This window comes from Dromaius novaehollandiae, chromosome 22 (assembly GCF_036370855.1).
Source record: "Dromaius novaehollandiae isolate bDroNov1 chromosome 22, bDroNov1.hap1, whole genome shotgun sequence".
Lineage (NCBI taxonomy): Eukaryota > Metazoa > Chordata > Aves > Casuariiformes > Dromaiidae > Dromaius > Dromaius novaehollandiae.
In genome coordinates this window covers 11,293,877-11,317,610 of record NC_088119.1, presented here as the reverse complement: position 1 = coordinate 11,317,610, position 23,734 = coordinate 11,293,877, and the positions used below count along the sequence as shown (strand labels likewise).

General features: G+C 75.4%; 3 protein-coding genes across 6 annotated transcripts; 2 read left to right on the top strand and 1 right to left on the bottom strand.

Annotated features, from left to right (window-relative positions):
* Positions 1–364: 364 nt before the first annotated feature.
* CNTNAP1 (contactin associated protein 1) lies at positions 365–19,145 on the bottom strand. 2 transcript variants are annotated; one of them, XM_064524801.1, is made up of 24 exons: positions 18,765–19,145; positions 7,725–7,826; positions 7,375–7,568; positions 7,146–7,293; positions 6,853–7,056; positions 6,602–6,786; positions 6,367–6,510; positions 5,695–5,956; positions 5,463–5,612; positions 5,218–5,389; positions 5,043–5,149; positions 4,818–4,937; positions 4,466–4,669; positions 3,969–4,125; positions 3,751–3,878; positions 3,507–3,674; positions 3,218–3,436; positions 2,850–3,089; positions 2,540–2,776; positions 2,328–2,455; positions 2,158–2,251; positions 1,820–2,053; positions 1,603–1,650; positions 365–1,501 (listed from the first exon to the last, which is right to left on the bottom strand). In XM_064524801.1, exons 3-24 carry the CDS (start codon positions 7,507–7,509, stop codon positions 1,314–1,316), a joined length of 3,672 nt encoding a protein of 1,223 aa, XP_064380871.1. In that variant the 5' UTR covers positions 7,510–7,568; positions 7,725–7,826; positions 18,765–19,145; the 3' UTR covers positions 365–1,313. The 2 variants fall into 2 exon arrangements, with proteins under 2 accessions (XP_064380871.1, XP_064380870.1); XM_064524800.1 differs by lacking the exon at positions 18,765–19,145 and adding an exon at positions 9,405–9,521.
* Positions 11,420–13,863, top strand: CCR10 (C-C motif chemokine receptor 10). The gene has a single exon (XM_064524806.1). The coding sequence runs from the start codon at positions 12,128–12,130 to the stop codon at positions 13,490–13,492; it is 1,365 nt and encodes a 454-aa protein (XP_064380876.1). The 5' UTR covers positions 11,420–12,127; the 3' UTR covers positions 13,493–13,863.
* On the top strand, positions 16,461–23,088 carry PLEKHH3 (pleckstrin homology, MyTH4 and FERM domain containing H3). Of its 3 annotated transcripts, XM_064524804.1 has the most exons (13): positions 16,461–16,696; positions 19,360–19,415; positions 19,952–20,040; positions 20,186–20,380; positions 20,451–20,608; positions 20,718–20,841; positions 20,918–21,215; positions 21,286–21,493; positions 21,577–21,713; positions 21,799–21,919; positions 21,998–22,456; positions 22,526–22,714; positions 22,787–23,088. In XM_064524804.1, exons 1-13 carry the CDS (start codon positions 16,550–16,552, stop codon positions 22,949–22,951), a joined length of 2,346 nt encoding a protein of 781 aa, XP_064380874.1. In that variant the 5' UTR covers positions 16,461–16,549; the 3' UTR covers positions 22,952–23,088. The 3 variants fall into 3 exon arrangements, with proteins under 3 accessions (XP_064380874.1, XP_064380873.1, XP_064380872.1); XM_064524803.1 differs by having other exon boundaries at positions 21,577–21,704; positions 21,998–22,714; XM_064524802.1 differs by having other exon boundaries at positions 21,998–22,714.
* Positions 23,089–23,734: the final 646 nt, after the last annotated feature.

Here is a 23,734-nt window from a genome sequence, read left to right as displayed (position 1 = left end):
CTGGACGCCGGCTACCGCGGGCCGCAGCCCCCAAGGCCGGTGCTGCCAGCTCTGCGTGTGCGGGGCGGGGTGTCGGCGGACCCCCGGGAGCCAGCAGCGCGCTTCGCGGTGCCTGCGGAAGGGAAGGAGCGTGGGAAGAGCGGGACGCGCCTGCGGGGCGGTGCTCCCCTGCGGCCGAGGGCCGGGCCCCCGGAGCAGCGGTCTGGCCCTGGCTCGCCGGCTCCTGCCGCCCGCCCTCGGATGCGGGAGCGGGGAGCCGGGACCAGCTCTTGGCAGCGCCGTTCCCTTTCCTAAACCCAGTCTGGTCCCCGGGATGCGGGAGAGGAGCTGCTGTCCCACCGCACCCCAAGGCAGGGGACGTGTGTCAAACGCGATCATTCTGCCTTTATTTGAGTATCTTCACATTTCATTCAACAAAACAGATTTTTTAAAAATAAAGTGCCCAGTGGAGCCAGGCCTTTGGGTAGATAAATGCATTTCTGTAACATTGTCGTACCACGATATAGCGTGTGAACAGGAGCTTTCACTGGGCTGGAGGTAATCAGCAGGACTAGCACTTCTTACAGAGAAGTAGCAAACTACGGACCACTTACCACAACACTCAGTTTAAATGTAGCATCTGACGTTAAGTTCCGTTTTGTTTTTTATACAAACCGATAGAATAAAAAAATTAGAGTGTAGTAGAATATTCAGCAACCAAAATGGTAGAAAGACTCTGTACCTGATTGTATGAAAGCAGCATCTCTCAGCAAAGTGCAGGTGGCATCATGCGCAGCAGCGGCCGCCGCGGCATGCACGGGCAGGGCGTTGCACGGAGCCTCTCCCCGCGCAGCCCGGCGCGGGGCTCTCGGGCTCTCTATTGCACGGCTTCGTTCGTGGCTCTTGCTAAGCGAGTAAAGCAGCGGGTAACCTATGCGCGAGTGTCGCTAGCGGGGCGGGTGACGGCCAGGCCGCGTCGCGGCACGTTTCCGATAGAAAAAGGAGCGGGAGGGCGCGAGCGGCCTCGGACGGGCGCGTGCCGCGGGGCTGCCGCCTCCGCCGAGGGGGGCCCCGGCCCCGGCGGATGCCGCGCTCGCGGGCAGGGTTTGGCGCTGGCAGCAGGCAGCAGCCTGCCCGACGGAGAGGTGGCGGGGCGGTGCCGCGGGGCCGGCTCCCCGGTGCTGCGGGCTCCCCGGCGCTGCGGGCTCCCCGGCGCGGCGGGCCGGAGGCGGGTGCTGGCAGTTGGGGCGCGCTCGGCCCTTTGGTCCCGCGACGCTGGCTGGCGCCGGGCCGCGGCGGGTGCCCCGCTCCCGGGCCCGTGGGGCTGCGCCCCGCTAGTCCCCCTTGGCCTCCTCCAGGATCTGGGGCAGGTTCTGGTCCGTGCGCGTGGGGGCCGGCTTGGCGCCGCCGTAGTCCTGGATGGCCTTGGGCTCGTTGGTGTGGTAGGAGCCCTTGTAGCGGTGGTGGTAGAAGTAGAGCAGCGCCAGGAGGCCCCCGAGCAGCAGCAGCAGGAAGATCACGACTGCGGGGGGACGCGCGGGGTGAGGGCGGCCGCCGGGCAGCGAGCCCCGGGCAGCTGCGCCAGGGACACACGCGGCGCGGGGACCCCCGGGCGTCACTTACAGCCGATGATGATCCCGATCCAGCCGTCGTCGTGCACGTGGGGGAACTCTGCGGGAGAGCGGGCCGGGCTGAGGGGGGCCCCGCCGGGGGCACCGGGCTCGCCGCGCTCGGCACCGCGGGGGCTCGGGGAGGCGGGAGGGGGCCGGCCGCGCGGCGGGGCCACAAGGACCCCGGTCCGCGGCGGAGGAGACCCGGGAGCGCGGCCCCGAGCGCCTACCTGTGCCCATGTACCAGGGGTCCATCTCGGGGGGGATGAGGACGGTGGTGAGGGGCAGCATGGAGGCGCAGCTGGACTCCACCAGCTCCCCGCGGATGCTGTAGGGCGGCACCGCGCTGGTGGGGCGGAAGATGGCTTTGAGGGGGACGATGCTGTTGAACTTCACCCCCGAGAGGCAGCCGGAGAAGCCGGGCGTGTTGTAGCGCTGGATCTCGGGGTCGATCACGCCGGTCTCTGCCGGGGCGCAGGGAGAGACGGCTCATCCCGGTCCCCGCGCCGGCTCCCGCGGGGCGAGGACGGCTCGGGGCGTCCCGGCGCGGGGGACGGGACCGGCTCACCCATCACGCGCCCCAGGTAGAGGTTCTTGGGCGAGTCCAGCTTGCTGTCCACGAAGGGGGAGAACTGCTGCTCCATGACGGGCAGGTAGTCCACCTGGGAGGGAACGTGCCGCGTTGGCGCCCGGCCCGGCCCCGCGGCCCGGCACCCCTGCGCCCCGCCGGCCCCGCACCTGCGTGTACAGCGTGCGGTAGAAGCGGGTGATGTTGACGTGGTGCGGCCTGCCGTCCGTCACCGGCTTGGTGGTGAGGGCGAAGACGTAGGGGCTGGTGCCCAGCTGGTAGCGCAGCTGCAGGGTCCCTGCGGGCAGAGCGGGCCTGAGCGGGGCGGCAGCCCCCGCGGCACCGGGACCCGCGGCCGCCCCCCGCCCGGGCCGCCCCTCACCGTCGTCCTTGATGAGCACGGCCATGTAGTCCTTGACGAAGGAGCTGACGTAGAGCAGGACGGCGGGCGCCGCGGTGGTGCTGAAGCTGAAGCTGACCTCCTCGCTGGTGAGGTTGTAGCCGGGCAGGGGCTGCCAGGGGCTGCCCACGATGCTGGCGAACTCGCGGGCCGCGTACAGCGACACGGAGAGGATGTTGTACCGCACCCAGGTGCCCTCCTCGAAGTAGCCGCCGATGTCTGCGGGGACCGCGGGGTGAGCGGGGTGCCGTCGCCCCGGCCCGCGGCCCCGGACCCCCGCGGCGCCGCTCACCCCGGTTGCAGAAGGGCCCGTCGAAGGCGGAGACGCTGCAGTTGCAGGTGTAGTGGCTGTAGCGCTCGACGCAGAGCCCGCTGTTCTGGCAGGGCACCAGCGGCTCCTGGCAGTGCCCGGTGCAGTTCACGCGGACGCCCTCGCTGGCGTTGGCCTTGCCCTCCAGGTTGAGCGTGACGCCGTTCATGCGCAGCGCCCGCAGGCAGCCCAGGAAGGGCCGCATCTTGTGCTCCGCCGCGCCTGCGCGGGACGCCGTCAGCGCTGCGGAGCCGCCGGCACCACCGGCACCACCGACACCGCCACCGGCACCACCGCCACCGGCACCAGCACCGCCACCGACACCGCCACTGCCGCGGCCGGGCACTCACCCACGTAGAGCGGCCGGTCGAAGTCGAGGTGGACGAAGCTCTGCGGCGGGGCCGGCCGCGCCGCCCAGGGCAGCTTGTCCACCCGCAGCCGCGCCAGCTTCACGTTGAGCTCAGCCTTCACCTGGTGCCACTCGTCGTCGTTCCAGGGCACCGGCGACCGCACCGTCAGGTTCTCGTGCCCGTTGCCGATGTCGTAGGCGAACACCACGTCCCGGGTGGCTGCGGGGGACGCGGGGTGAGCGGCAGCCCGGCCCCATCCCTGCCCCGCGCCGCCCCGCGCCGCCCGTACTGTTGAGCTCCACGCGGACGTAGTATCGGGAGCCGGGGTTCTCCAGGAAGACGCCGGACTGGGCGGTGGTTTTGAAGTAGAAGGAGATGTCGAGGCTGTGGTTGGCCTGGAAGGTGGGGAAGAGCAGGGCCGTGCCCCGGTTGAAGGAGACGGTGTTCCAGGTGTTGCCTGCGCGGAAGCGGCAGCGGCGTGAGCGGCGGCGGGGCCCCGCGGCGGCACGCGCCCCGCCGGCCCCGGCACTCACGGTCCCCGTAGCAGCGCAGCGGCCCCAGCAGGAACTGGGCCTCGGAGCCGGAGCGGTTGGTGTCCCCCACCACCACCTGGGTGACGGGCAGGTGGTCCACGAAGGTCAGCAAGCCCCTGTCCGTCCTCCTGCAACGGGCGCGCGGTGAGAGGGGCCGAGCGGGGCGCGAGCCCCCCACCCGCCCGCGCCAACCCCGCCGCCCCCGCCCGCCTGCTCACCACAGCGCGTGGTCGGCGTCGCAGTTGCAGAAGTACTTGGGGTCGGCGCAGTTCTTGTCCAGCCCGCAGGCGCAGCGCTGGATGCCCGGCCGGGAGCCGCCCCAGTAGTAGTGACGCTCGTTGTTTCGGCCCATCCAGAAGCTGAAGGGCAGCCCGGCTGCGGGCACGGGGGCTGGTGAGGGGCTGCGCCGCCGGCGGCATCGCATCGCCCCATGGCATCTCCCCACGGCATTGCACCGCTGCATTGCCCCACTGCATTGCCCCACTGCATTGCCCCATGGCATCATGCTGCAGCATTGCCCCGCTGCATTGCACTGCAGCATCATGCTGTGGCATTGCTCCGCAGTATTGCCCCACAACATTGCCCCACAGCATTGCCCCGCTGCATCGTGCTGCAGCATTGCCTGTCTGCATCGCCCCACAGCATCGCCCCACTGCATTGCCCCACCGCATCGCCCCACGGGGCCGGGCCCGGGCACCCGCTGCCCGGCACTCACAGGGGGTGTTGAGCAGGCGGGAGCTGTAGCAGTGGAGCTCGATGCGCTGCTCGCAGTACTCGGAGGCGTTGGCCAGGGCCGAGACCTCGGCCCAGGAGGCGTTCCAGTACTCCACCGCCCCCAGGTAGGGCTGGTCCGCGCTGGAGCCCGTCACCCGCGTGGCGTAGTGGCGGTTGTGCCGGATGATGGTCCAGGCCCGGTCCTCTGCAGCGGGAAAGGCAGCAGGCTGTCAGGACCGAACCCCCAGGGACGCCCCGCACCGGTGCCGGGGGGGGACAGGCCCCACAGCCGTGGGGTACGGGCCGGCGCTCGGTCCTGCCCGCGAGCGGCTCCGCGCCGCCGCTGCACCCACCGCGGATGTCGCAGTACACGGTGAAGGGCTTGAGCGGCCCGCTGCCGTCCGGGTCGATGGTGTAGTTCCCCGAGGTCTTCCCGCTGACCCGGTAAGCGTCGCACGACTCCTTGTAAAGGGCTGGGAAAGGGAACCGCGGGGGCCAGGATCAGCGTGGGACGGCGCTGGGGCTCTGTCCCCTCCCGTCCCCTCCTGTCCCGTCGCCCTGCGAGGCCCCGGCCTCACATTTGTGGCAGGTCTCGCCCTTGTAGCCCGTCAGGTCGCAGACGCACGTGAAGTCGTCCCAGGACTGGACGCAGCGGCCGTCGTGCTCGCACAGGTTGGGGGTGCACCTGGGGGCGAGGAGGGCTCGTGTCCCCGGCACCGCGGCCCCACCGCACCCCCCCCCCGGGGCCGCTACCTGTCGGTGATGCCGCAGACGTCGAAGAGCACGTCGGCGTACTGCCCCAGCCGGCGCTGCGCCAGCAGCTCCAGGTCCACGGGCTGCATGTCCACGCTCAGCATCTGCAGGCAGCCGTGGAAGGCGGTCTGGTTCGAGCGGCAGCCCGTCAGCGAGGCCGGCTTGGGGCAGCCTGCAAGGCACGGCGGGGTCAGCGGCGCCCGGCCCCGCGCCCCCCGCGCCCCCCGCGCCCCCCCACCGCCCACCTCCGAAGAAGTACTGGCTGCCGGTGCGCAGCTGGAAGGGGTGCGCCACCCGAAACTCGGCGCCGTCGTCGTCGTCGATGGTCACCACGGCCGAGCCGTCCCGCGCCACCAGCTGCACCGAGTGCCAGAAGCCGTCGTTGAGGCGATGCCCTGCGAGGGAGGGGAGGGCAGGGGAGGGGTGAGTGTGCCGCTGCGGCACGGCCGCCGTGCCGGCACCCCGCGCCCGGCCCACCTGCGGCGAACTCCAGCTTCTTCTTGCCGGGCTGGGCGATGGAGACGTTGACCTGGCCCTGGCTCAGCATCATCTCCAGCGAGCCCAGGCGGTCGGCGAAGCTGGTGTAGAGCAGCAGCCCGGCGGTGTCCCAGGAGCGGAAGCGGAAGCTGACGGCCAGGCGGTTCCTCCGCGGGATCCCCGGCACCTGCACGTAGTTGTTGATGCCGGCGAAGGTGATGGGGGTGTTCACCTGGTCCTGGCAGTAGTGGCCCACGCTGCCCTGGAGGGGACCGCGGAGGCGGTGAGGGCCGGGGAGGCCACGGGGGGACCCCCTGTCCCCGCGGCCGTGGGGGCCCCCCCGTCCCGGCTCCCCCCGCTCAGCCCCGCTGCCTGGCAGTGCCGGCCGCGCGCCCCAGGCCAGGCACGACCTTGCGCGGTCGATGCGGTGCCGCGCGGCTGAGCGTGGCGGTGGCCTCGCGTCACCCCGCTGCGGGGACGGGGGCCCTGGGGACAAGGTCACCCCACGGCAGGGACGGGAGCCCCGGGGAAGGGGTGACCCCATTGCAAGGACCCCCAGGGAAGGGGTCACCCCATGGTGAGGACGGGACCCCCAGGGAAGGGGTCACCCTCCAGCAGCCCGGGACCCTGCGCCCCGGGAGGGGGCTGCGCAGGCTCGGTGCGGGGCTGGACCTCGAAGCGGATGTTGGACCGGCGGTGCCGGGCCAGCTCGGCGATGTTGACCCCGTTGAAGAGGATGTTCTCCACGCAGCCCCGGAAGTTCTGCCGGTAGGTGAGGTGCTGCTTGTCCTGGTCGATCACCCCCCCGAAGAAGAGCTGGGGGGCGGAGGGACGGGGCTCAGCCCCACGCTGGCGGCCGGCGCCAGGTCCCAAGCGCCCGGCAGGTGCCCGGCCCGGCTGCACCCACCTCGGTGTCGAGGTCGAGCTGGTCGAAGGTGCCGTGGCAGCGGAAGCGCTTGACCTCCCCGTCCAGCGTCAGGTTGACGTGGTGGCCGTAGCGCTCGAGGTGCAGCGAGTGCCAGTGCTGGTCGTCCAGCAGACTGCCCACCGCCACCGTGGTGTGGCCCTCGCCGGCCTGCAGCGGGCTGCTGCCTGGGGAGGGGGATCCGTCACCCCGCGCCGGCGGGGCGCCGACCCCCGGCCCCGGCCCCGGCTCACCTAGGCTGATGTGCAGCAGGAGCTGGGCCTGCTTGAGCTCCAGCGTGATGTAGTCGCCCTGCGCGCCCTCGCCGTGCATCAGCACCCCGTCCTGCTCCACCGTCTTGAAGTTGAAGGAGATGTCATCCTCCCGGGTGCTGATCCTCTTGGCCCGGAACCGGTACGAGATCGCGTCATCGCCGTCGAAGTAGAGCACGTGGGACCCTGGGGGCGGGCAGAGGGCTTGGGCACCCCCCCGGCACGCCGGAGCGTCCCCCCGGGAGCAGCCCTGCCCCGGGCAGCCGCGCACTCACAGTAGGGGCAGCCGTAGAGGCCCAGGCGCAGCCCGATCTTCCCGCGCGGGTTCCAGGCCACGGGGATGATGCGGACGTAGCGCGCCAGGATGGGGTAGTGCAGGTCGTGCCGCACCACCCCGCTCTCGTTCACGTTCCCAAAGAAGGTCTGCGGGAGGGAGGCCGCGGTCAGCAGCGTCCCCGTGGGGGGGGCCGGGAGAGCCCCCGCCGCCCCGCGGCGGCCCCGTACCCAGTTGCTGCCCTGCTGGAAGAAGGGCTTCCAGCTGGTGGGGTGGTCGCCGTAGAGCACGATGTAGCGCGTCAGCCAGTCGTACGTGTTGAAGGTCCCCTGCGTGGCCACCGCATTGATCCGGTGCTTCTGCATCAGGTCGATCTGCAGCCAGGGCTGCTTGTCCCGGGGGTCGGGGGACCAGCCGCTGGTGCCTGCGGGAGGAGCGGACTCAGCCCCGCGCCGCCGCGCCCGAGCACCCCCGAGCCCTGCGCGGGGCGAGACCCCCGGGGAGCTCTTGCGTGGTGCCCCCCCCCCACGGCTGCCCCTGCACCGGGCGCGGCGGCGGCGGCCCCGGCAGCGGGACTCACTGTGCAGCCGGGCAAAGCTGGAGGAGTAGAAGATGTTGTATCTGGAGGAGGCGCCGATGGAGGAGGAGTACAGGGGGGCGACGAGCTCATCGTAGCAGGGCCCTGCGGGCAAAGGGGGGCTGAGGGCAGCGTGCCCAGCTCGGGCGCAGCGTCCCCCACCTCCCTCCGCCTGTCCCCATGTCCCAACCGCCCGGGTTCCCCGTGGTGAGGAGACCCCCAACTCGGCAAGGGGGCGGGGGGGGGGGCGCACCAGAGCCCGCAGTCGGCTGGCAGCAAACCAGCCCCCGGCCAGGGCGAGAGGCTGCCAAGCCCGAGGCTGCCGCTGCCCCGCGGGAGTGCGGGGCCCTCGCCCAGCGCCCGTGAGCCAGCAGTTCTGCACCGCCCGCGCGGGAAGGGCCCGGCCTGGAAGAGCCCCGCGCGCAGAGGGGGCCGCTCCGGGGGGGTCGGCCGAGGACAAGGCCTCCCCGCTGCCGGGCAGCTCGGTGCGCGGCTCGGCGGCACGCGCAGTCCTGCTCCTCGTGCGGCTCCGCGCTCGCCTCTTCCCTCCCACTGCAGAGAGCGCGGACACACCTCTGCAGGCGCCCGCGCCCGCGCCCGCACCCGCACCCGCACCCGCACCCGCACCGCGCCGCACTGACGCGGGCAGCGGGGAAGCCCCCTCCCCGCCCCGCAGCCCCTCTCCCCCCCACGGCCCGGCAAGGCCGGGGGAGCTGCGGGGCCAGGAGAGCGCGGGGAGGGGGCTGTGCTGATCCCTGCAGCACCCGCAGAGCAGCCTCAGCGGGGCCGGGGTCCCCGAGCCCCTGGCGGGGCGGCTGCAGCGGGCGCAGGGCAGGCGGACCCGGGGCAGCGGTTGCCGCAGTCCAGCCCTCGCCGCAGGGCCAAGGGCAGCCGCGCTGCCCCCAGCCCCTGCCCCCAGCCCCCGCCCGCAGCCCCGCAGCCCGAGGGAAGGGCCTTTGCCAGCCCTGCTCCCGGGGTGCCGGGGACCCGCTGGGGGCCCTGTCCGGGGGGGGGGGACGCTCCCCTCCAGCCCCAGCTGCCCCCGGCCGCGGGGCCCTTGGTGCAGGACCCCGAGCAGACACGGAGGGGCCGCCGCCGGCAGCCCTGGACCGCCCCCTCCCGGGACCCCCCAGCTCCCGCCCGGGCCACGGTGCACGGGGGGCATCGGCCCTGCTGTGGGGCTGCCAGGGCTGGAGCCCCCTCCCCGGCCCGGCAGAGCCGGGGCTGCGGCGCGGCAGGGCCGGCGCCCGGGAGCCCCCGGAGCCCCCCGAGCTCGGCAGGCTGCGGGGCGCAGGGCGGGGCCGGTCCCTCGGGCGGGGGCTGCGGCGGGGGCGCTCGGACGCCTGGGTCCGGCCCGGCGCGGGCGGGTGACCTTGGGGAGGGCGCGGCTCGGGAGCGCCGGGGATGCTCCGGCTGCCGGGGATGCTCGGGAGCACCGCGGATGCTCGGGAGCACCGAGGGATGCTCGGGAGCGCCGGGGATGCTCGGGAGCGCCGGGGATGCTCGGGAGCACCGAGAGATGCTCCGGCTGCCGGGGATGCTCGGGAGCACCGCGGATGCTCGGGAGCACTGAGAGATGCTCGGGAGCGCCGGGGATGCTCGGGAGCGCCGGGGATGCGGAGCGGCGGCCCGCAGTGCGGAGCGGCTCTCCCGGGCCGGGGCCGGGGCCGGGGCCGGACTTACGTGCGAGGGCGCCGGGGCGCAGGAGGCCGGCGCAGGCGGCGAGCAGGAGCCCGAGGAGGCGGCGGCCGCCCATGCTGGAGCGCCCCGAGCGCCCTCGGCGCCGCCGCTGCTGCAGCCGCTGGCGGAGCGGGACCGGCGGCTCCGCCCAGGGGGCGGTGGCGGCGCGGGCGGACCCGGGCGGTGCCGGTACCGGGCCGGGGCGGGGCTGAGCCCCCCCCGCGCTCGCCGTGGGAGCCCCGGGGAGCCCGGTCCGGCCCCACGGCCCGTGCGAGGCACCGGCAGTCCCGGCCCGGACCACAGCCCGCGACCCTGGGCACGGGGAGAGCGGGGCGCGGGGTGGGAAACGGGGGGGGGAGCAGGGCACGGGGAGAGCGGGGTGTGGGGTGGGAAATAGATGGGGAGAGCATCGCACGGGAAGAGCAGGGCACAGGGAGGGCAGGGTGTGGGGAGAGCACTGGACTGGGTGAGCAGGGCGTGGGGTGAGCAGGGCGCTGGCAGACCATTGCACCGGGGGAGCAGGGCATGGGGCAGACGGGACATGGGGCAGACGGGACATGGGGCAAGTGGGCACAGGCTGGACAGCACGTGGGAGCAGCAGGACATGGGGCAGATCGGATGGGGGGCAGAGAGGACATGGGTGAGAGGACACGGGGTGGACAGGACATGGGGTGGGCAGGATGTGGGGCAGACAGGACATGGGGCAGACAGGACACAGTGACGGCAGAGCCCGGGGAGCGCCTTGCACGTGGGGGTGGACACAGCCCGGGGTGTGCGGGGAGCTCCCTGGGCACCGGCGGCTCCCCAGCAGCCTGCAGAGCTCGCCGTGCCCGGCCAGGTCCCCGGGGCCCCCCGGCAGCCAGGGCCCGTGGCTGCAGCAGCGAAGGCAGGGAATGAGTTAAGCGGCGTCTGCCAGCGGTATCGCAGCAGATGTGGCAGCGGCTTGTAATCAAGCAGCAGATTAAGGCCTGCGGGTTTAGGGTTCGCCTCTGTCTCCAGTGGTGCAGAAGGCCTGGATTTAGCCTATATCCATTCCCAAACATCCCCCGACACCCGCAGAGGGGACGGGGAGGGGGCGGCCACTGCCTGCCCTACATACGGTCCCTGTCCCCAGCCGGCACGGTGCCCTGTGCCCCCCCCGGCTCTGCGGGGCCGGTGCCGTCCCGAGGAGCCGACGCGGCGGGCGCTGGGGGCTTTGCAGGGTCCCGGCCGGCCCTGCGCCGGGGAGCTCGGTGCCCGCAGCCCGGCCGGGCGGATGTCACCTGCGCCGTGGCGGGCGCCGGTGCCGCTTCCTCTGCGGGGACCGAAGAGGGAACAGAAAGCCCCAGGTGCAGGGCTGCGGGGAGCCGGCACGAGGCACGACGCGGCGCCGGCCGGAGCCCCGCGGGACGGGAGCGGGCCCTGCCCGGCTGGTGCGCGAGGGCCGAGCTGGGATAATGATGGAGAAAGGGGGATTGAGGGATTACTGCCGCAAGAGGCAGAAAGCCTATTAAAGCCTGGAATCAGTTTGCTCCCCCCTGGGGAGAGGAAAGCGGGGCCTCTCCCTCGCAGATGCTAATCCGCACCTTAATGAGGAGCTGGGAATTTCGCTGTCGAGCAGCAGCAGCTGGTGGTACGTCATGCGGGGCACGGAGCTGCCACGGCGCAGCGCCCAGACCCCGGGGGCGAGGGGCTGTGCGGGGCGGCCGGCACCCCAGTTCCTGGATGGGCCACATGTCCTGTTGGAGCGGCGTGCTGGGACCAGCCGTGGGGCCGGCGTGCTGCCCCACAGCAGCCCTGCCCATGGCCCTTCCAGCCTCCGCTCCGGTGCCCGGCCCGGGGCACAGCGGGTGCCGCCAGCCCCACGGGCGCGAGGTGCCCCCGGTACCGTCCCCGCGCCTGGCGTGACGGAGCTCAGCGGCTCAGCTATTTCTGTCCGCTGCCGTGCAGACACCGGCCGCAGAGTCGGAGGTGCAGGCGCGCTCGGGAGGGGGGTCGCGCCCTCCCTCCTTCCTCCCCCGTGGGCCGGGCCTGTGTTCTCGGCACATCTCTCGGTATCGAGTGGGGCACGTGGTCAAACCACAGGCTGCAGAGCTCAGAGGTGCAGCCGGCTCCGGACCTGCCGGGCAGGGAGGTGCCGTGCGATGGAGGAGCAGGTGAGGGCTCCCGCCGAGGCTCAGGCTCGCTGGGGACCGGGCGGGTGCAGCCCTCGCTGGCTCTCGCTTTGCTCTTAAGCTCTGCTTCTGCAAGGCTGCGGGGCTGCAATGCCGACAGGCAAAGCGCTGGAGCAGAGCGGGGCGGCCGGTGCTCCAGGTCCGGGGTGCTCCAGGGCCCGGAGCAGAGCGGGAGCTGTGGGAGCTGCAGGAAAGCCGCCTCTCCTGGCACTGGTGGGGCCTGAAGACACCAGTGAGCCTGGGGCTGGGGAGGGGATCAGGCCCCGCTGTCCCATGCCGCAGGCTGCTCTGAACCGGGAGATGAGCCTGGTCCTGGCCTCTGCCGCCATGGGGGCCCAGTGCGAGGCTGCGGTGCCGCGTGTCCCCCCCGGAGCAGGGCCGGGGCGCTGGGAGCTGGGACGTAGCACGCATCTCCCTGCGAGGCAGCTGCCGGCTGGGAGCCGCGCCGGTGCCCGGGGCTGCGCGGGGGCAGGGGGTGCTCGGGGCCGCTGCTCGGGGCTGCTCGCTGCCGGCAGCTGACGGTTGGTGGCGGGACGCGGGGCTGCGCCTGGGAACGGCGCGGCCGCTCTTGCAATGACTGAGTGCGGTGAACCTCCCACCGCCTGGGCGTGGGGCGGAAACATAGCGGCGGGGGCCGGGGCACGTTTCGGGGCTCCCCGCGGTGGGTCTGGGGCTCACCCTGGGTGTGCCGCGGCGGGCGGCCGTGCAGCACCGTGCAGCACCGTGCAGCGCCGTGCAGCACTGTGCAGTGCCGTGCAGTGCCGTGCAGCGCCGAGCAGCACCGTGCAGCGCTGTGCAGTGCCGTGCAGCACCGTGCAGCGCGGAGCCGCCCTGGCTCAGGCTCCCTCCGCGCAGGCCACCCCCAGCCCTGCGGCCGTGGAGCCCACCGCCACCACCGACTTCTACCCCTGGGCAGAGGGGTACTCGTGGGAGGCCGGGGCGCTGCCGGAGCTGTGCGAGAAGGAGGCCGTGCAGGGCTTCGCCCGCACCTACCAGCCGGCCGTCTACCTGCTGCTCTCGCTGCTGGGCGCCGCGGGGAACGGGCTGGTGCTGCTCACGCACACCCGCTACCGCCGGGCGCACAGCATCACCGACGTCTGCCTGCTGCACCTGGCCCTCTCCGACCTGCTGCTGCTGCTGACGCTGCCCTTCGCCGTCACCGTCACGCTGCAGGGCTGGGCCCCGGGCACGGCCGCCTGCAAGGCCCTGCAGGGCCTCTACGCCCTCAACTTCTACAGCGGCTTCCTCTTCCTCACCTGCATCAGCGTGGACCGCTACGTGGCCATCGTGCGGGTGCCGGCCGCCTGCCGCCTGCGCCCACGGGCGCGCCGCTACGGCTGGCTCACGGCCGGGCTGGCCTGGCTGCTGGCCGCGCTGCTGGCCCTGCCCCAGTTCGTCTACGGCCGAGCGGAGCAGCACCAGGACCTCCGGCTCTGCCGCGCCGTCTTCCCGCCGGCCGTCTCCCGGGCGGCCCGGGGGGCCACCAACCTGGCCCAGGTGGTGCTGGGCTTCGCCGTGCCCTTCCTGGTGATGGCCTGCTGCTACGCGGCCGTGGCCCGCACGCTGCTGGCGGCCCGCGGCGCCCAGCCGCACCGGGCGCTGCGCGTGCTGCTGGCCCTCGTGCTGGTCTTCGTGGCCCTGCAGCTGCCCCACAGCCTCATGGTGCTGCTGGACACGGCCGAGCTGCTGGCCAGCTGGGCCACCACCTGCGCCCAGAGCCGCCGCAAGGACCTGGCGCTGCTGGTCACCGGCGGGCTGGCCTACCTGCGCTGCTGCCTCAACCCGCTGCTCTACGCCTTCCTGGGCCAGCGCTTCCGCCGCGAGCTGTGGCTGCTGGCCAGCGACGCCGGCTGCGTGGGGCCCCGCGACCCGCGCTGCTCCGGCTGCCCCAGTCCCCGCCGCCGCAGCTCGCTCTCCACCTGCCAGGACGTGGCGTAGGGCCGCCGCGCCCCGCGCCCGGGCGGGAGCCCGCGCCCCTGCCCGCCTCCCTGGAAGAGCCTCGTTTTGCACGGAGACTGCCCCGGCGCCGCGGAGTCGCGTGGATGGATGGCACGGTGCCCCGTGCGTGCGTGGGCAGGGGACGCGCAGCCTGGCAGTGCCCCGTGCATGCGTGGGCAGGGGACGCGCAGCCTGGCAGTGCCCCGTGCATCTCCGGGCCGGCGGACAAGCAGCTGGCGGTGCCCGGTGCCCGCCTGGGCAGGACGATCGGGCCGGCGGGGCCCCGCGTGTCGCCGTGCCGGGCGCAGCGCCTCGGTGCTCTGGGGTCCGCGCGGTGCCTGTGAGCTGCGGGGGGCCGCCGCGATGCCCTGCACCCCCGGTGCCCTGCGCAACCCCGCGTGCTCTGGGGCGTCCCGCAGCACCCGGCAGCACCCCGGGCGGGGGGGGGGGCCGCCCTCGTTCCCATCCTTCCTGGCAAATAAACGGTGTTGGCGCCCGCCGGAGAGCGGCCGTGTCGGTGCGCACGGGGGCTGCGCGGGGGCCGGGCGGCGGGGCGAGACGGGGAGCGGGGCCCGCGGGCTGCCCCACGCTGCGCCCGGACGCGGAGCCGCGGCGGGGACCGACGCTGGCCCTGGGCCTGGCCCGGGGCTGCCTGCAGGCGGCAGCAGCACGTAGCGGTTCCCGCCGCCCCCCCCCCCCCCCCCCCCCCCGGGCGCCTGGCACCGCAGGGCCTGCCCTGCCCGCGCCCTGCCTGGACCCGTCTGCGGGCTGCGACGTCCCTCTGCCCGCCGGACCGGCACCGGGGCGCGGGGACGGGCAGGGCCGGGGGGGGGGGGGGGGGCTCGCAGCCCCCGCCCGCGTGGGCAAACCCGCGGGCAGAGCCGCCCCGGGGCGCGGGCACGGCCGGGGGCTGGGAACCCCCCGGGGCTCGTGACAGCATGATCCCCCCGGAAAAACCTGCTGTGCGCCAGGCTGGAAACCCCCCTCCCCGGGCAGGGGCTTTCCTCCCCGCGCCTTTCGCTTCCCCGCGCGCTGCCCGCCGCGTCCCGCCCGGCCCAGCCTGCCCCGCCGGCTCCCACGCCCGGGCCCGCGGAGCCCCGTGAGCCGCCGGCCCCACGGAGCCGTGGGGTCACCTCACCGGGGCCGGCCGCGCTCCGCACGCCGCTGCGGCCCTGCACCTCCGCGGGGCGCTGGGGGCTGCACGGGGCCTGGCCCGGCTGGACCCCCGGGCGGGAGCCTTGGTGCCTGGCGGCGGCAGCCCCGGCAGACGGGCTCCAGCCGGGCCCCGAAGCTGCTCGCCAGCAGCGGAGCCGGAGCTGCGGCACGCGGCGCGGAGCGCAGCCAGCAGGGAAGCGTTTTCCCAGCCTCCCGGGGGCCGGAGGCTGTTTCCCACTCGCCCACGCGCTCCCGGTGCCAGGATTAGCCCAGCGCTGCTCCTGGGGAGAAGCCGGCGGGACCCTTCGCCCAGTTCCCGGCAGGAAACGCGATTACCACGGAGTCAGCAGCCGCGGCCACGTCCCCCGGGGCTGCCGCGCGCGAGCGCCTGCGGAGCTGGGCCGGCTGCACCCGCCAACGTGCCCGGAGCTGGCCCCATTCCTGACCCATGGCATTGCCCAGGAACATGCCTGAAGCCGGCCCCATTCCTGACCCACAGCATTGCCCAGGAACATGACCGAAGCCGGCCCCACGGCCATGCCCACAGCATTGCCCACGGACGTGCTGTCGGCCCTGCCACCTGCTCGCCGCGGTGCCCCGCTCGCCGCCTGCCCTGAGCTCCCGCGGCCCCATGCCGGCCCCACGCCCGCCGCCCCCGTCCCCGGCGCTGGCGCATGCCCGCGGGAGCCGCGGCGGCCGGCTGTGCGTGGGAGGGAAGCTGGCGGGCGGCGTTTCCTGCGTGCACGTCCCGGCCCCCTTGGCTGCTCCCAGAGACGTTCTTGACCCAACAGCTGTAGCAGAGCCAGAGCCAGCGGCTGATGTGCTTAACCCCTTCCGGGGCGCCGCGGCTGCTGCCGGCCTCCACGCGCGGCCGCAGCCGCTGGAGCCGGGCCCCACGGGCGCCGGGGGCCAAGCGGGGCAGGGCAGCCCGGGGCATGAAGACGCGGCAGGCGCTGGCAGGAGCGTCCTGCCCGGGCACGGCCCCCTTCTCCATCAAGAGCCTCCCCCTCTGCGCGGGAGCAGCGCCCAGGGGCGGCAAAAGCCTCGCAACGTGGGGTGCAAGCACCGTACGCCGTGCGGGGTGGCGGCTGCACTGGGCAGCCTGCAGCACCCGCCCGCCGCAGCGCCCAGCGCCATCGTCATCGCCCTGCCAGGCCGTGCCGGGCTCGTGACCCCAGCGCCCGCGCCTGCAACCGGGGCCAGCGGCAGCTCCACGCCGCCGTCGCAACGCCCCTCCCGGGCTGCTGCACCGGGGCGCGCTCGGCCTGGCCTGGCCCTGCCGCCGCCGCGGGGCTGCACGGGGGTCCCCGCACTGCCGCCCCGTAGCACGCGCGCTCGGCCCGGTGCGAGCCGCCTCCAGCGCCCGGGGCCCGGTGCCCGGTGCCCGGTGCCCAGCCCGGCCGCACGCGGTGCCCGGTGCCCTCGAGGCCGCTGCGGCACCCGCCACCGGCCGGCTTCACCTGGGGCGCGGGGCCGACCGGGTGCACGCGGGGCCGGTGCCCGGGGCGGGTGCGCAAGGCGTCAATGCTCAGACCGGGTGCACGCGGGGCCGGTGCCCGGGGCGGGAGTGCGCGGGCCGGTGCCCCCTCCCTGGCGGCGGCGGTGCCGCGGGGACCCCAGACGCAGCCGGTGCCTCCCGCAGCGGGGCCCGGGGCCGCCGGCCCTGCGCAGCGGCGGGACGCGCGGCGCTCCCGCTGCGGTGCCGGTGCCGGTGCCGGTGCCGGTGCGGCCGGGCGGCGCCGCTCCCCCCCGCACGTGACGCGGCGGCCCCGGCGCGCTGGCTCCGCCCCGGGCGGCGCGCGGCGATTGGCGGCGGCCGGTGACGCGCCGGGCCCGGCCCGCTCGGGGCGGCGGCGGGGCCGGTCCCGGCGGCGGCGGCGGCGGCCGGTGCGCGGCGCGGCGATGCCGTTCCCCGGCGGGCTCTGGTGGCTGCTGTGCTGCCGGCAGGGCTTCACGCTGCTGCGGCGCGACTACGGCGAGGCGGACCGGGAGGCGGACGGCGAGGCCGAGGAGGAGGCGTCCTTCGAGCTCCGCGCGCAGGGCGACCAGGTGGGTCCGCGCCGCCGCCCGCCCGGCCCGGCCCGGCCCGGCCCGCCGGGGGCACCGCGCCGCTCGGCCCCGCGCGGCCCCGGCGCTCGGCGAACCGGGCACCGGCAGCGGCGCCCGCGCTGCGCGGCTCTGCACCGGGGCCGCCCCGGGCCGCCGCCTCCCGCGGGGCCGAGCTCGCAGCGCGGCGCCTCGCCTCGCCCCGGCCCGCTGCGCCCGTCTGCCCGGCCCGGGAGGCGGCGGGGCGCCGGGCTGCGGGCACCGGCTCCGGCCTCCTGCCCGCTCCTCCGCGGCCGCCGCCTGCCCGGGCACGTCCCGCCGCCGCCGCCGCCGCGCTGCCCTTGGCGCGTCCCCGCCGCTCCCGGGGCCCCGCGCCCGCAGCGCCCGGCGCGGCCGCTGCCGCCCCCGGCCGCACCACCGGGGCTCGGCGGGGCCGGGCCGGGCCGGGATGGCGTCGGCTGCCGCCCGGCCGTGCCAGGGCCCGGGCCCGAGCCCGGCGGCGCCCTGGCCGCCTGCCACCCGGCGGCATGTGGGCTGCCCCGAACAAAGGTCCGCTTCAGGCAGGAGCGCGCCCGGTGCCGCGGTGCCCGCTGCCGCGAGGCCCCGGCCACCCCCGGGGCTGGCGCTGCGGCCGTGGGGCTGGCGCTGCGGCCGTGGGGCTGGCGCGGGACCCGGCACGCAGCCCCACATCGCGGAGCCGTTGCCGGGCCGTGGGTCCGGGCCGGCCGGGGCGCGTTCCCGGGCAGCGGGGTCTGGGGGCTCCGGGCCTGGCTGGAGGTGCCACCGGTCTGGCCCGTGTCCGTGGGGCCACAGCCAGGGAATGCGGCTGCAGGAGGCGGAGGGGACGCTCGCCCGGCGCGGGAGGCGATTTTTCCCTGCCCTGGCGCAGGGAGCCCCTTCTCGAAGGCCGCCCGGTTGCCCTTCCCCACCCCCGGGGCCTGGCGCTGCCGTCCCGTTAGACCAGGTCGTCTCCCGGCTGCCGGGGCGTCGAGGGCTCCTGGGAACGCGGCACCCGCGGTGTCCCTGGGTGGCTGCAGCCCGAGCTGGGAGCAGGGGACGACTCCAGCCCCAGCACAGTGGCTCTGGGCTGCTCAGGCCGCGGCTGCACCAGGGTTGCCGTCTGCCGCTGCTCCCCGCGGTTCCCTAGCCTCGAGCTGCGCCGGCCATGGCGTCGGCCTGCTGCTGCCCTGCCGGTGCTGCGGGTGCCGGCGGGGCCTTTCCGGGTGCCCTGGGGCTCGCCGGGGCTCTGTGCACGGACCTGCCGGACCGGGCAGCCCATGGCCGTGCCGGGAGCTTTTCCCAGCGCGCCCCACGCCGCGGGAGCGAGGCCTGGATCTCCCTGCTCCGGCTGCTTCCTCTGTTTGGGGAAGCAGAGCGGCGCGCGGAGCTGCGGAAGCCGGCGCTTCCCTCCTGTCGGGCTGCGTGGGGGACGGCTGATAACGCCGGGGCGGCGGGGGAATCCCGGCTGGGGGCTGCTGCCGGGCTGCCCTCGCTGCTGCCAGCCCCGGAGCCGGGGCTCGAATCTCTGCCGGGAAGGGGCAGGGAGGTGATGCCCTGCTCCGGCTTGCACGGCCCCTCTCCCCCTGCCTGCACTGCAGCGCGGCCCCGATGCAGCCGGGCTGCCCTGGCTCCGTGAGGCCGGGGACGGTCTGGGTCCCGGGGGGCCGACGTGCCCACGTCCACGCTGGTTCCAGAGCTTAGGGCCGGCGTGGGCGCGGTGATGCCGCGTCCCCGGGGAGCCCTTCGCCCGCCCCGAGGCCGGCGGGTCCTCGGAGACCCGCGGCGCCGGCCGCCCCGTCCCGGGAGCGTGGGAGCAGCCGCCCTGGCCCCGCGCGGCAGCCTCCTCTCCCTGTTTATTTATATCTCCGAGAAGGAGCCGGCCGCCTCCTCCTCCTCCTGCGGGCCGAGGAGCCGGCACTGGCCCTGCAGTCGCGCCGGGCCGGAGATCCACGTGGCGGCACGGCCAGCGCGGAGCCGGCCCCGTGCACGGGGCGCCGGACGCTGCAGGGCCGGAGCCGTCGCTGCCCCAGGCCGGTGGTGCCCTGCCCCGGCTGCCGCCGCGCGGCCGTACCTGCAGCGAGCGGCTCCCCTCTCCCCGTCCCCAGCGCTATTTTTAGCAGCGATCTCTATTTCTTGGTGTTTTGCGGCGCGCTCTGGCCGGTTGTGCCTCCGTCTGTCCGCGCCGGGCTGCAGCCGGCGGGAGCGGCTGTGCACGCCCCGGGGCCGTCCCGGCCGCACCGTCCTCTGCGGCACCGCGGGACCCCGTGCTGCCCGCGCTTCACCTCGCGCACCGGGGCATCGCCGGCAGCGCTGCGGAGGAGCCGGCTCTGGCCGCACCGCGGGGCCAGGGCCTTCCCTGTGCCGCGTCCCACCGCCGCGGCAGGAAGTCAGCAGCCCCAGCACAATGGGACTTTGTGCCGTGAGCGTATTACTCAGCACTGACCTTGTGCAATTCTGCACGGTGTTCAGCTTGCTGGGGTTAGCTGAGGACAGGCAGCCGGCGTGCCCGGCCGCCCTCCCCGGCCCTGCGGGGCTCCAGCTGCAGCTCCAGGGCAGCCCGCGTGCTCCCTGCCCCACGGCAGCCCGACCCCAGCCCCGGCAGCCCCGGGGAAGGTGCTTGGGGGCGCCCGGGCCGCAGGGCTCAGGCATCTCTGCTTGCTCCGCAGGGGTCCCTGGAGGTGAGCCTCAGCCAGCCCACCCGCACCAGCAGCGGCTCCGAGCGGTGAGTGACCTGCTGGCCTCCCTCGCCCAGTGCCGCGGGACCGTGCCGTCCGGCTCGCGGGGTGCTGCCGGCTCCCCGCTTGTCCCAGCGCCACGGAGCAGCTCCTGGGCTCCGTCCCCATCTCTGCGCGCCTGGGCAGGGCCCCGGCCCGCCGCCCCGGCCCGTCCGCGCAGCACGGCTCCGCTCGGCCGCCGGCGAGGGGCTGCGCACGGCCCCCCAGCAGCAGCAGCACGGCCGGGGCCGCCGTGGGGGCTGCCCACCGCCGGGGCGACGCGTGCCCGGCCGGTGGTGCCGGGGCAGGGGACCCGCTCCGCTCCCCGTCCTCCCCGCGCCGCTCCGCTGCCAACATTCCTTCCTGGTTGTTCATTTTCCGAATTCCTTGGCAGGGCCGCCACTGCAAACAGCTTATTTTTAGCCAGGGTCATCTGCGCCCGGTGGCTCCGCCGCGTTCCCATCGCGGGGGGACGGGGCGCCCGGGGCCCCCGGGGCCGCGGGAGGCGGCGGCGGGCGCCCGGCTGAGCCCTGCCTCTGCCCAGGTCGCTGCTGGTGTCGGAGGAGATGCGCAGCCTCATCGTGGAGAAGGGGCCGGGGCCGGCGGAGGATGACCCCGACGCTCTGGTGAAAGGTGGGCGCGGCGGGGCCGGGACGGCGGGACGGTGCCCCGCACCGGCGGATCCCATCGCGGAGCGGCGGCGGGACCGGCCGCGGGGAGCCGGGGCGGCGCTCCGGGCCGCGGGGCCGCGCCGGCGGCTGAGGCTTCCCCTCCCCAGGCTGGCTGCAGCGGGAGGTGCGGGGCGGCGCGAAGACCCCCTGGATCCGGCCGCGGAAGTACTGGTTCGTGCTGACGCCCGACTCGCTGGACTACTACAGCAGCAGCGAGAGGGGGGCCAAGCGGCTGGGCTCCCTGGTGCTCACCAGCCTCTGCTCCGTGCTCTGGCCGGACAAGCAGACCTACAAGGAGACGGGTAGGGCGGGCCGGGCGCGGGGGGGGCGCGGGCGCCGGGGGGGCAGCGGTGAGCCCTGTGTCCCTCGCAGGCTACTGGAGCGTGACGGTGTTCGGCAGGAAGCACTGCTACCGCCTGTACGCGGAGCGCCTCAACGAGGCCGTGCACTGGGTGTGCGCCGTGCAGAAGGTCATCGACAGCAAGGCCCCGGTGCAGACGCCCACCCAGCTGCTCATGCGGGACGTCGAGGTGGGCCGCGACCCGGCGCCGAGGGAACCCCAGCCGCACGGGGCGGGATGGCCGGGCCGCCGTCCCCGGGCGCCCGCTCTGCAGCTGCTGCCATCGCTTGGCCCCGCAGGAGCACGGCGGCAGCCCCGAGGCGCTGGAGCAGATCTACCGCTGCAACCCGATCCTGCGCTACACCGGCAGCCCTCTCTACGCGCCCCTGCTGCCCTTCCCCTACGGCAGCCCGGAGCCGCGCGGTGAGCGGGGGGCGGGCGATGCGCCGGGGGCGGCCGCGTGCGCCGGGGCCGGCCGTGACCCCCCGCCGCCCCGCAGCCCCCGGCGCCCGCGGCTACGCGACGCTGCGCGACGAGGCCGTGAAGCTCTTCAACTCCCTGCAGCAGCTGGAGGCGGAGCGGGACCCGGCGCCGCTGATCCAGGGCGTGCTGCAGACCTGCCTGGACCTGCCGCCGCTGGTGGACGAGGTCTACTGCCAGCTGGTGAAGCAGACGACGGAGCCGCCGGCGCCGGGCGGCCAGGGCGACCTGCGCTACTGGCAGCTGCTGACGTGCATGAGCTGCACGTTCCTGCCGTCGCCGCCCGTGCTGCGCTTCCTGCGCTCCCACCTGCACAGGTGAGCCGCACCGCGCCGCGTGCCGCCGCGCCGCGCCGGCCCCGCCGCCCCTCACCGTGCCCCCGCGCAGGACGGAGGGCCGGCGCCCGGCCTCGGAGGTGGCCCAGTACGCCGGCTTCATCCGGGCGGCGCTGGGCAAGACGACGGGGCGGGAGTGCGTGCCCTCCCTGGAGGAGATCCTGGTGCTGACGCGGCGGCAGGAGATGGTCTGCACCGTGCACTGCCCCGGGGCGGCCGCCTGCCGCGTGGCCATCAGCTCCCACACCACCGCCGCCGAGGTGAGCGCCGGGGCCGGGCCGGGGCGGGCCGGGGCGGCGCGGGGCCGCGGTCACCGCCGCTCGCCCGCCTCTCCTCCGCGCAGGTGGCCCGGGAGCTGGTGTCGCGGCTGGGGCTGTCGCGCAGCCCCAACCTCTTCGCGCTCTACGAGCAGTCGCGGCTGCGGGAGCAGCCCGTGGGCAGCGCCACGCTGCTGGCCGACGTCCTCACCAGGTTTGAAAAGTAAATGTCGCCGCTCTGCCGCGCTACGGGGGCCGGGCCGGGGCGCCCGCGGTGCCGCCCGGCGCCCACGGTGCCGCCTCCGCAGCCTGGCCGGGGAGGAGCGGGAGCAGGACGCGCCGTGCCGGCTCTGCTTCAAGCACTACGGCTTCCTGGACACGGAGAACGTCCCGCGCGACAGCCTGGAGTTCGCGCTGCTCTTCGAGCAGGTGGGAGCGGCGCCCGTCCCCGTCCCGTCCCCGTCCCGTCCCGTCCCCGTCCCCGCCGCTCAGCCGTCCCTCCCGCAGGCGCACGAGATGGTGCTGCGGGGGCAGGTGCCCGCCTCGGAGGAGACGCTGCAGACGCTGGCGGCCCTGCGCCTGCAGAGCCTCAACGGCGACTTCTCCACCCACGCGCCCTGCCCGCGCCTGGAGGAGCTCTTCCCGGCCGCGGCCCTGCGCGCCCGTCTGCGGGCCGCCCGCCCCCCGCCGCCCCCCGCCCCGGCCCGCCGCCCCGGGGCCCGGCTGCGCGCGGGGCTGCTGGCCGGGGGGCTCTGGGGCCAGGCGCTGGCCAAGCAGCGCGCCGAGCGGGACCAGCGGCTGCGGGGCCGCCTGCGCGAGGAGGGGGCCGCCGTCATGGCCGCCGTCGTGGAGAGGTGGAAGCTGCTGCAGGGCATGGGCCGGCCCGAGGCCGTGGCCGCCTACGTGGCCCTGGTGCGCGAGTGGCCCGGCTTCGGCTCCACGCTCTTCGACGTGGAGCTGCGCGCGGTGAGCGGGGGGCGCGGGGGCCGGGGCGCGGGGGCCGGGGCCGCCCTGACGCCCCCCCTCTCCCCGCAGGGCCCGCCGGCGGCCGCCCAGCGCCTGTGGCTGGCCGTGGGGGCCGAGGCCGTGTCGCTCTACCGGCCGGGCGAGCCCGAGCCCCTGGACCGCTTCTGCTACGGCCGCATCTCCTCCTTCGGCGCCTCGGACGGCAGCACCTTCCGCCTCTCCCTGGAGGACCGCGACCTGCTCTTCGAGACCCCCCAGGTGAGCGGCCGCGCGGCCGGCAGGGCCCCGCCGGGGCGGCGGCCCCCGCGCTCACCCGGCCCCGCTCCGCAGGTGGAGGAGATCGCCCAGCTCCTCAGCACCTACCTGGCCACGCGGGGCGCCCGGCGCCCACCCCGCGCCGAGGAGCCGGCCGGCGGCCCCCCAGGCTCACCCACCCCGCGTCCCGCGGCCGAGCCCTGGCCGTGCCGGCCGCCCCCGGGCGCCTTCCTCAGCTAGCTCGGCGCGGCCGCGGCGGGAGGCTCCGCGCGGACGGATGGACAGACGGACGGCCTGCCTGGCCCGGGCGCCGCCAGCTCCGGCGGGCGGGGGGGAGCCACCGGCCCGGCTCGCGCTCCCCCTCGGCCCTCTCCTTCCTCGTCTGTTTCCTTAATTTATTTTGAGATGCCCGCGTCGCCCAGCACTTTCCCTGGCGGGGTGGCGGGGCCCACCGTGCCGCGGGGCACCTTGGGCTCCCGCCCGGCCGGGTCCCACTGCCCTTCCAGGCCGGCCGCGTCCCCGTGCCCGTCTGCCCCGGTGCTGCGGTGCCGGGGAGCTGTGCCCGCGCCCCGGGCGTCTTTGCCCGGAGCAGGAGCGCGGCGCCGCGGCCCGTCCAGCCGCGCTCGCCCCTCCTGGAAAGCTGCGGGCGGCTTTTGGCCCCGGTGCCGCCGGGGCCGGTGGCCCTGCCGCGGTGCCGGGTGCCAGGCCGGGGCCGGTACGGCCGGGGCTCGGCCCCTCCATGTTGCCTCTGTAAAGTTTGTCAGTTCGGTCTTTTTTGGGGGGAGGGGGGTGTTTTTTAAATAAATGCACAAAGGAAAGGCTGTGCCTCCCGTCCCTGAGCGCGAGGCCGGCTGGGGGGCGGGCAGGGCTGCTCGCGGGGCCGACGTGGACGTGCAGCCCCCCCCGAGGCCCGTGGGGCGGCTGGGGAGGAGCGGCACAGCGTGTCCTTGGGGGAGGGGAGCGTCCGTCCCTCCGGCCAGCCGGCGCGCTGGGAGCCGGCCTCGGCTCGCGGCGCCCTTTGGC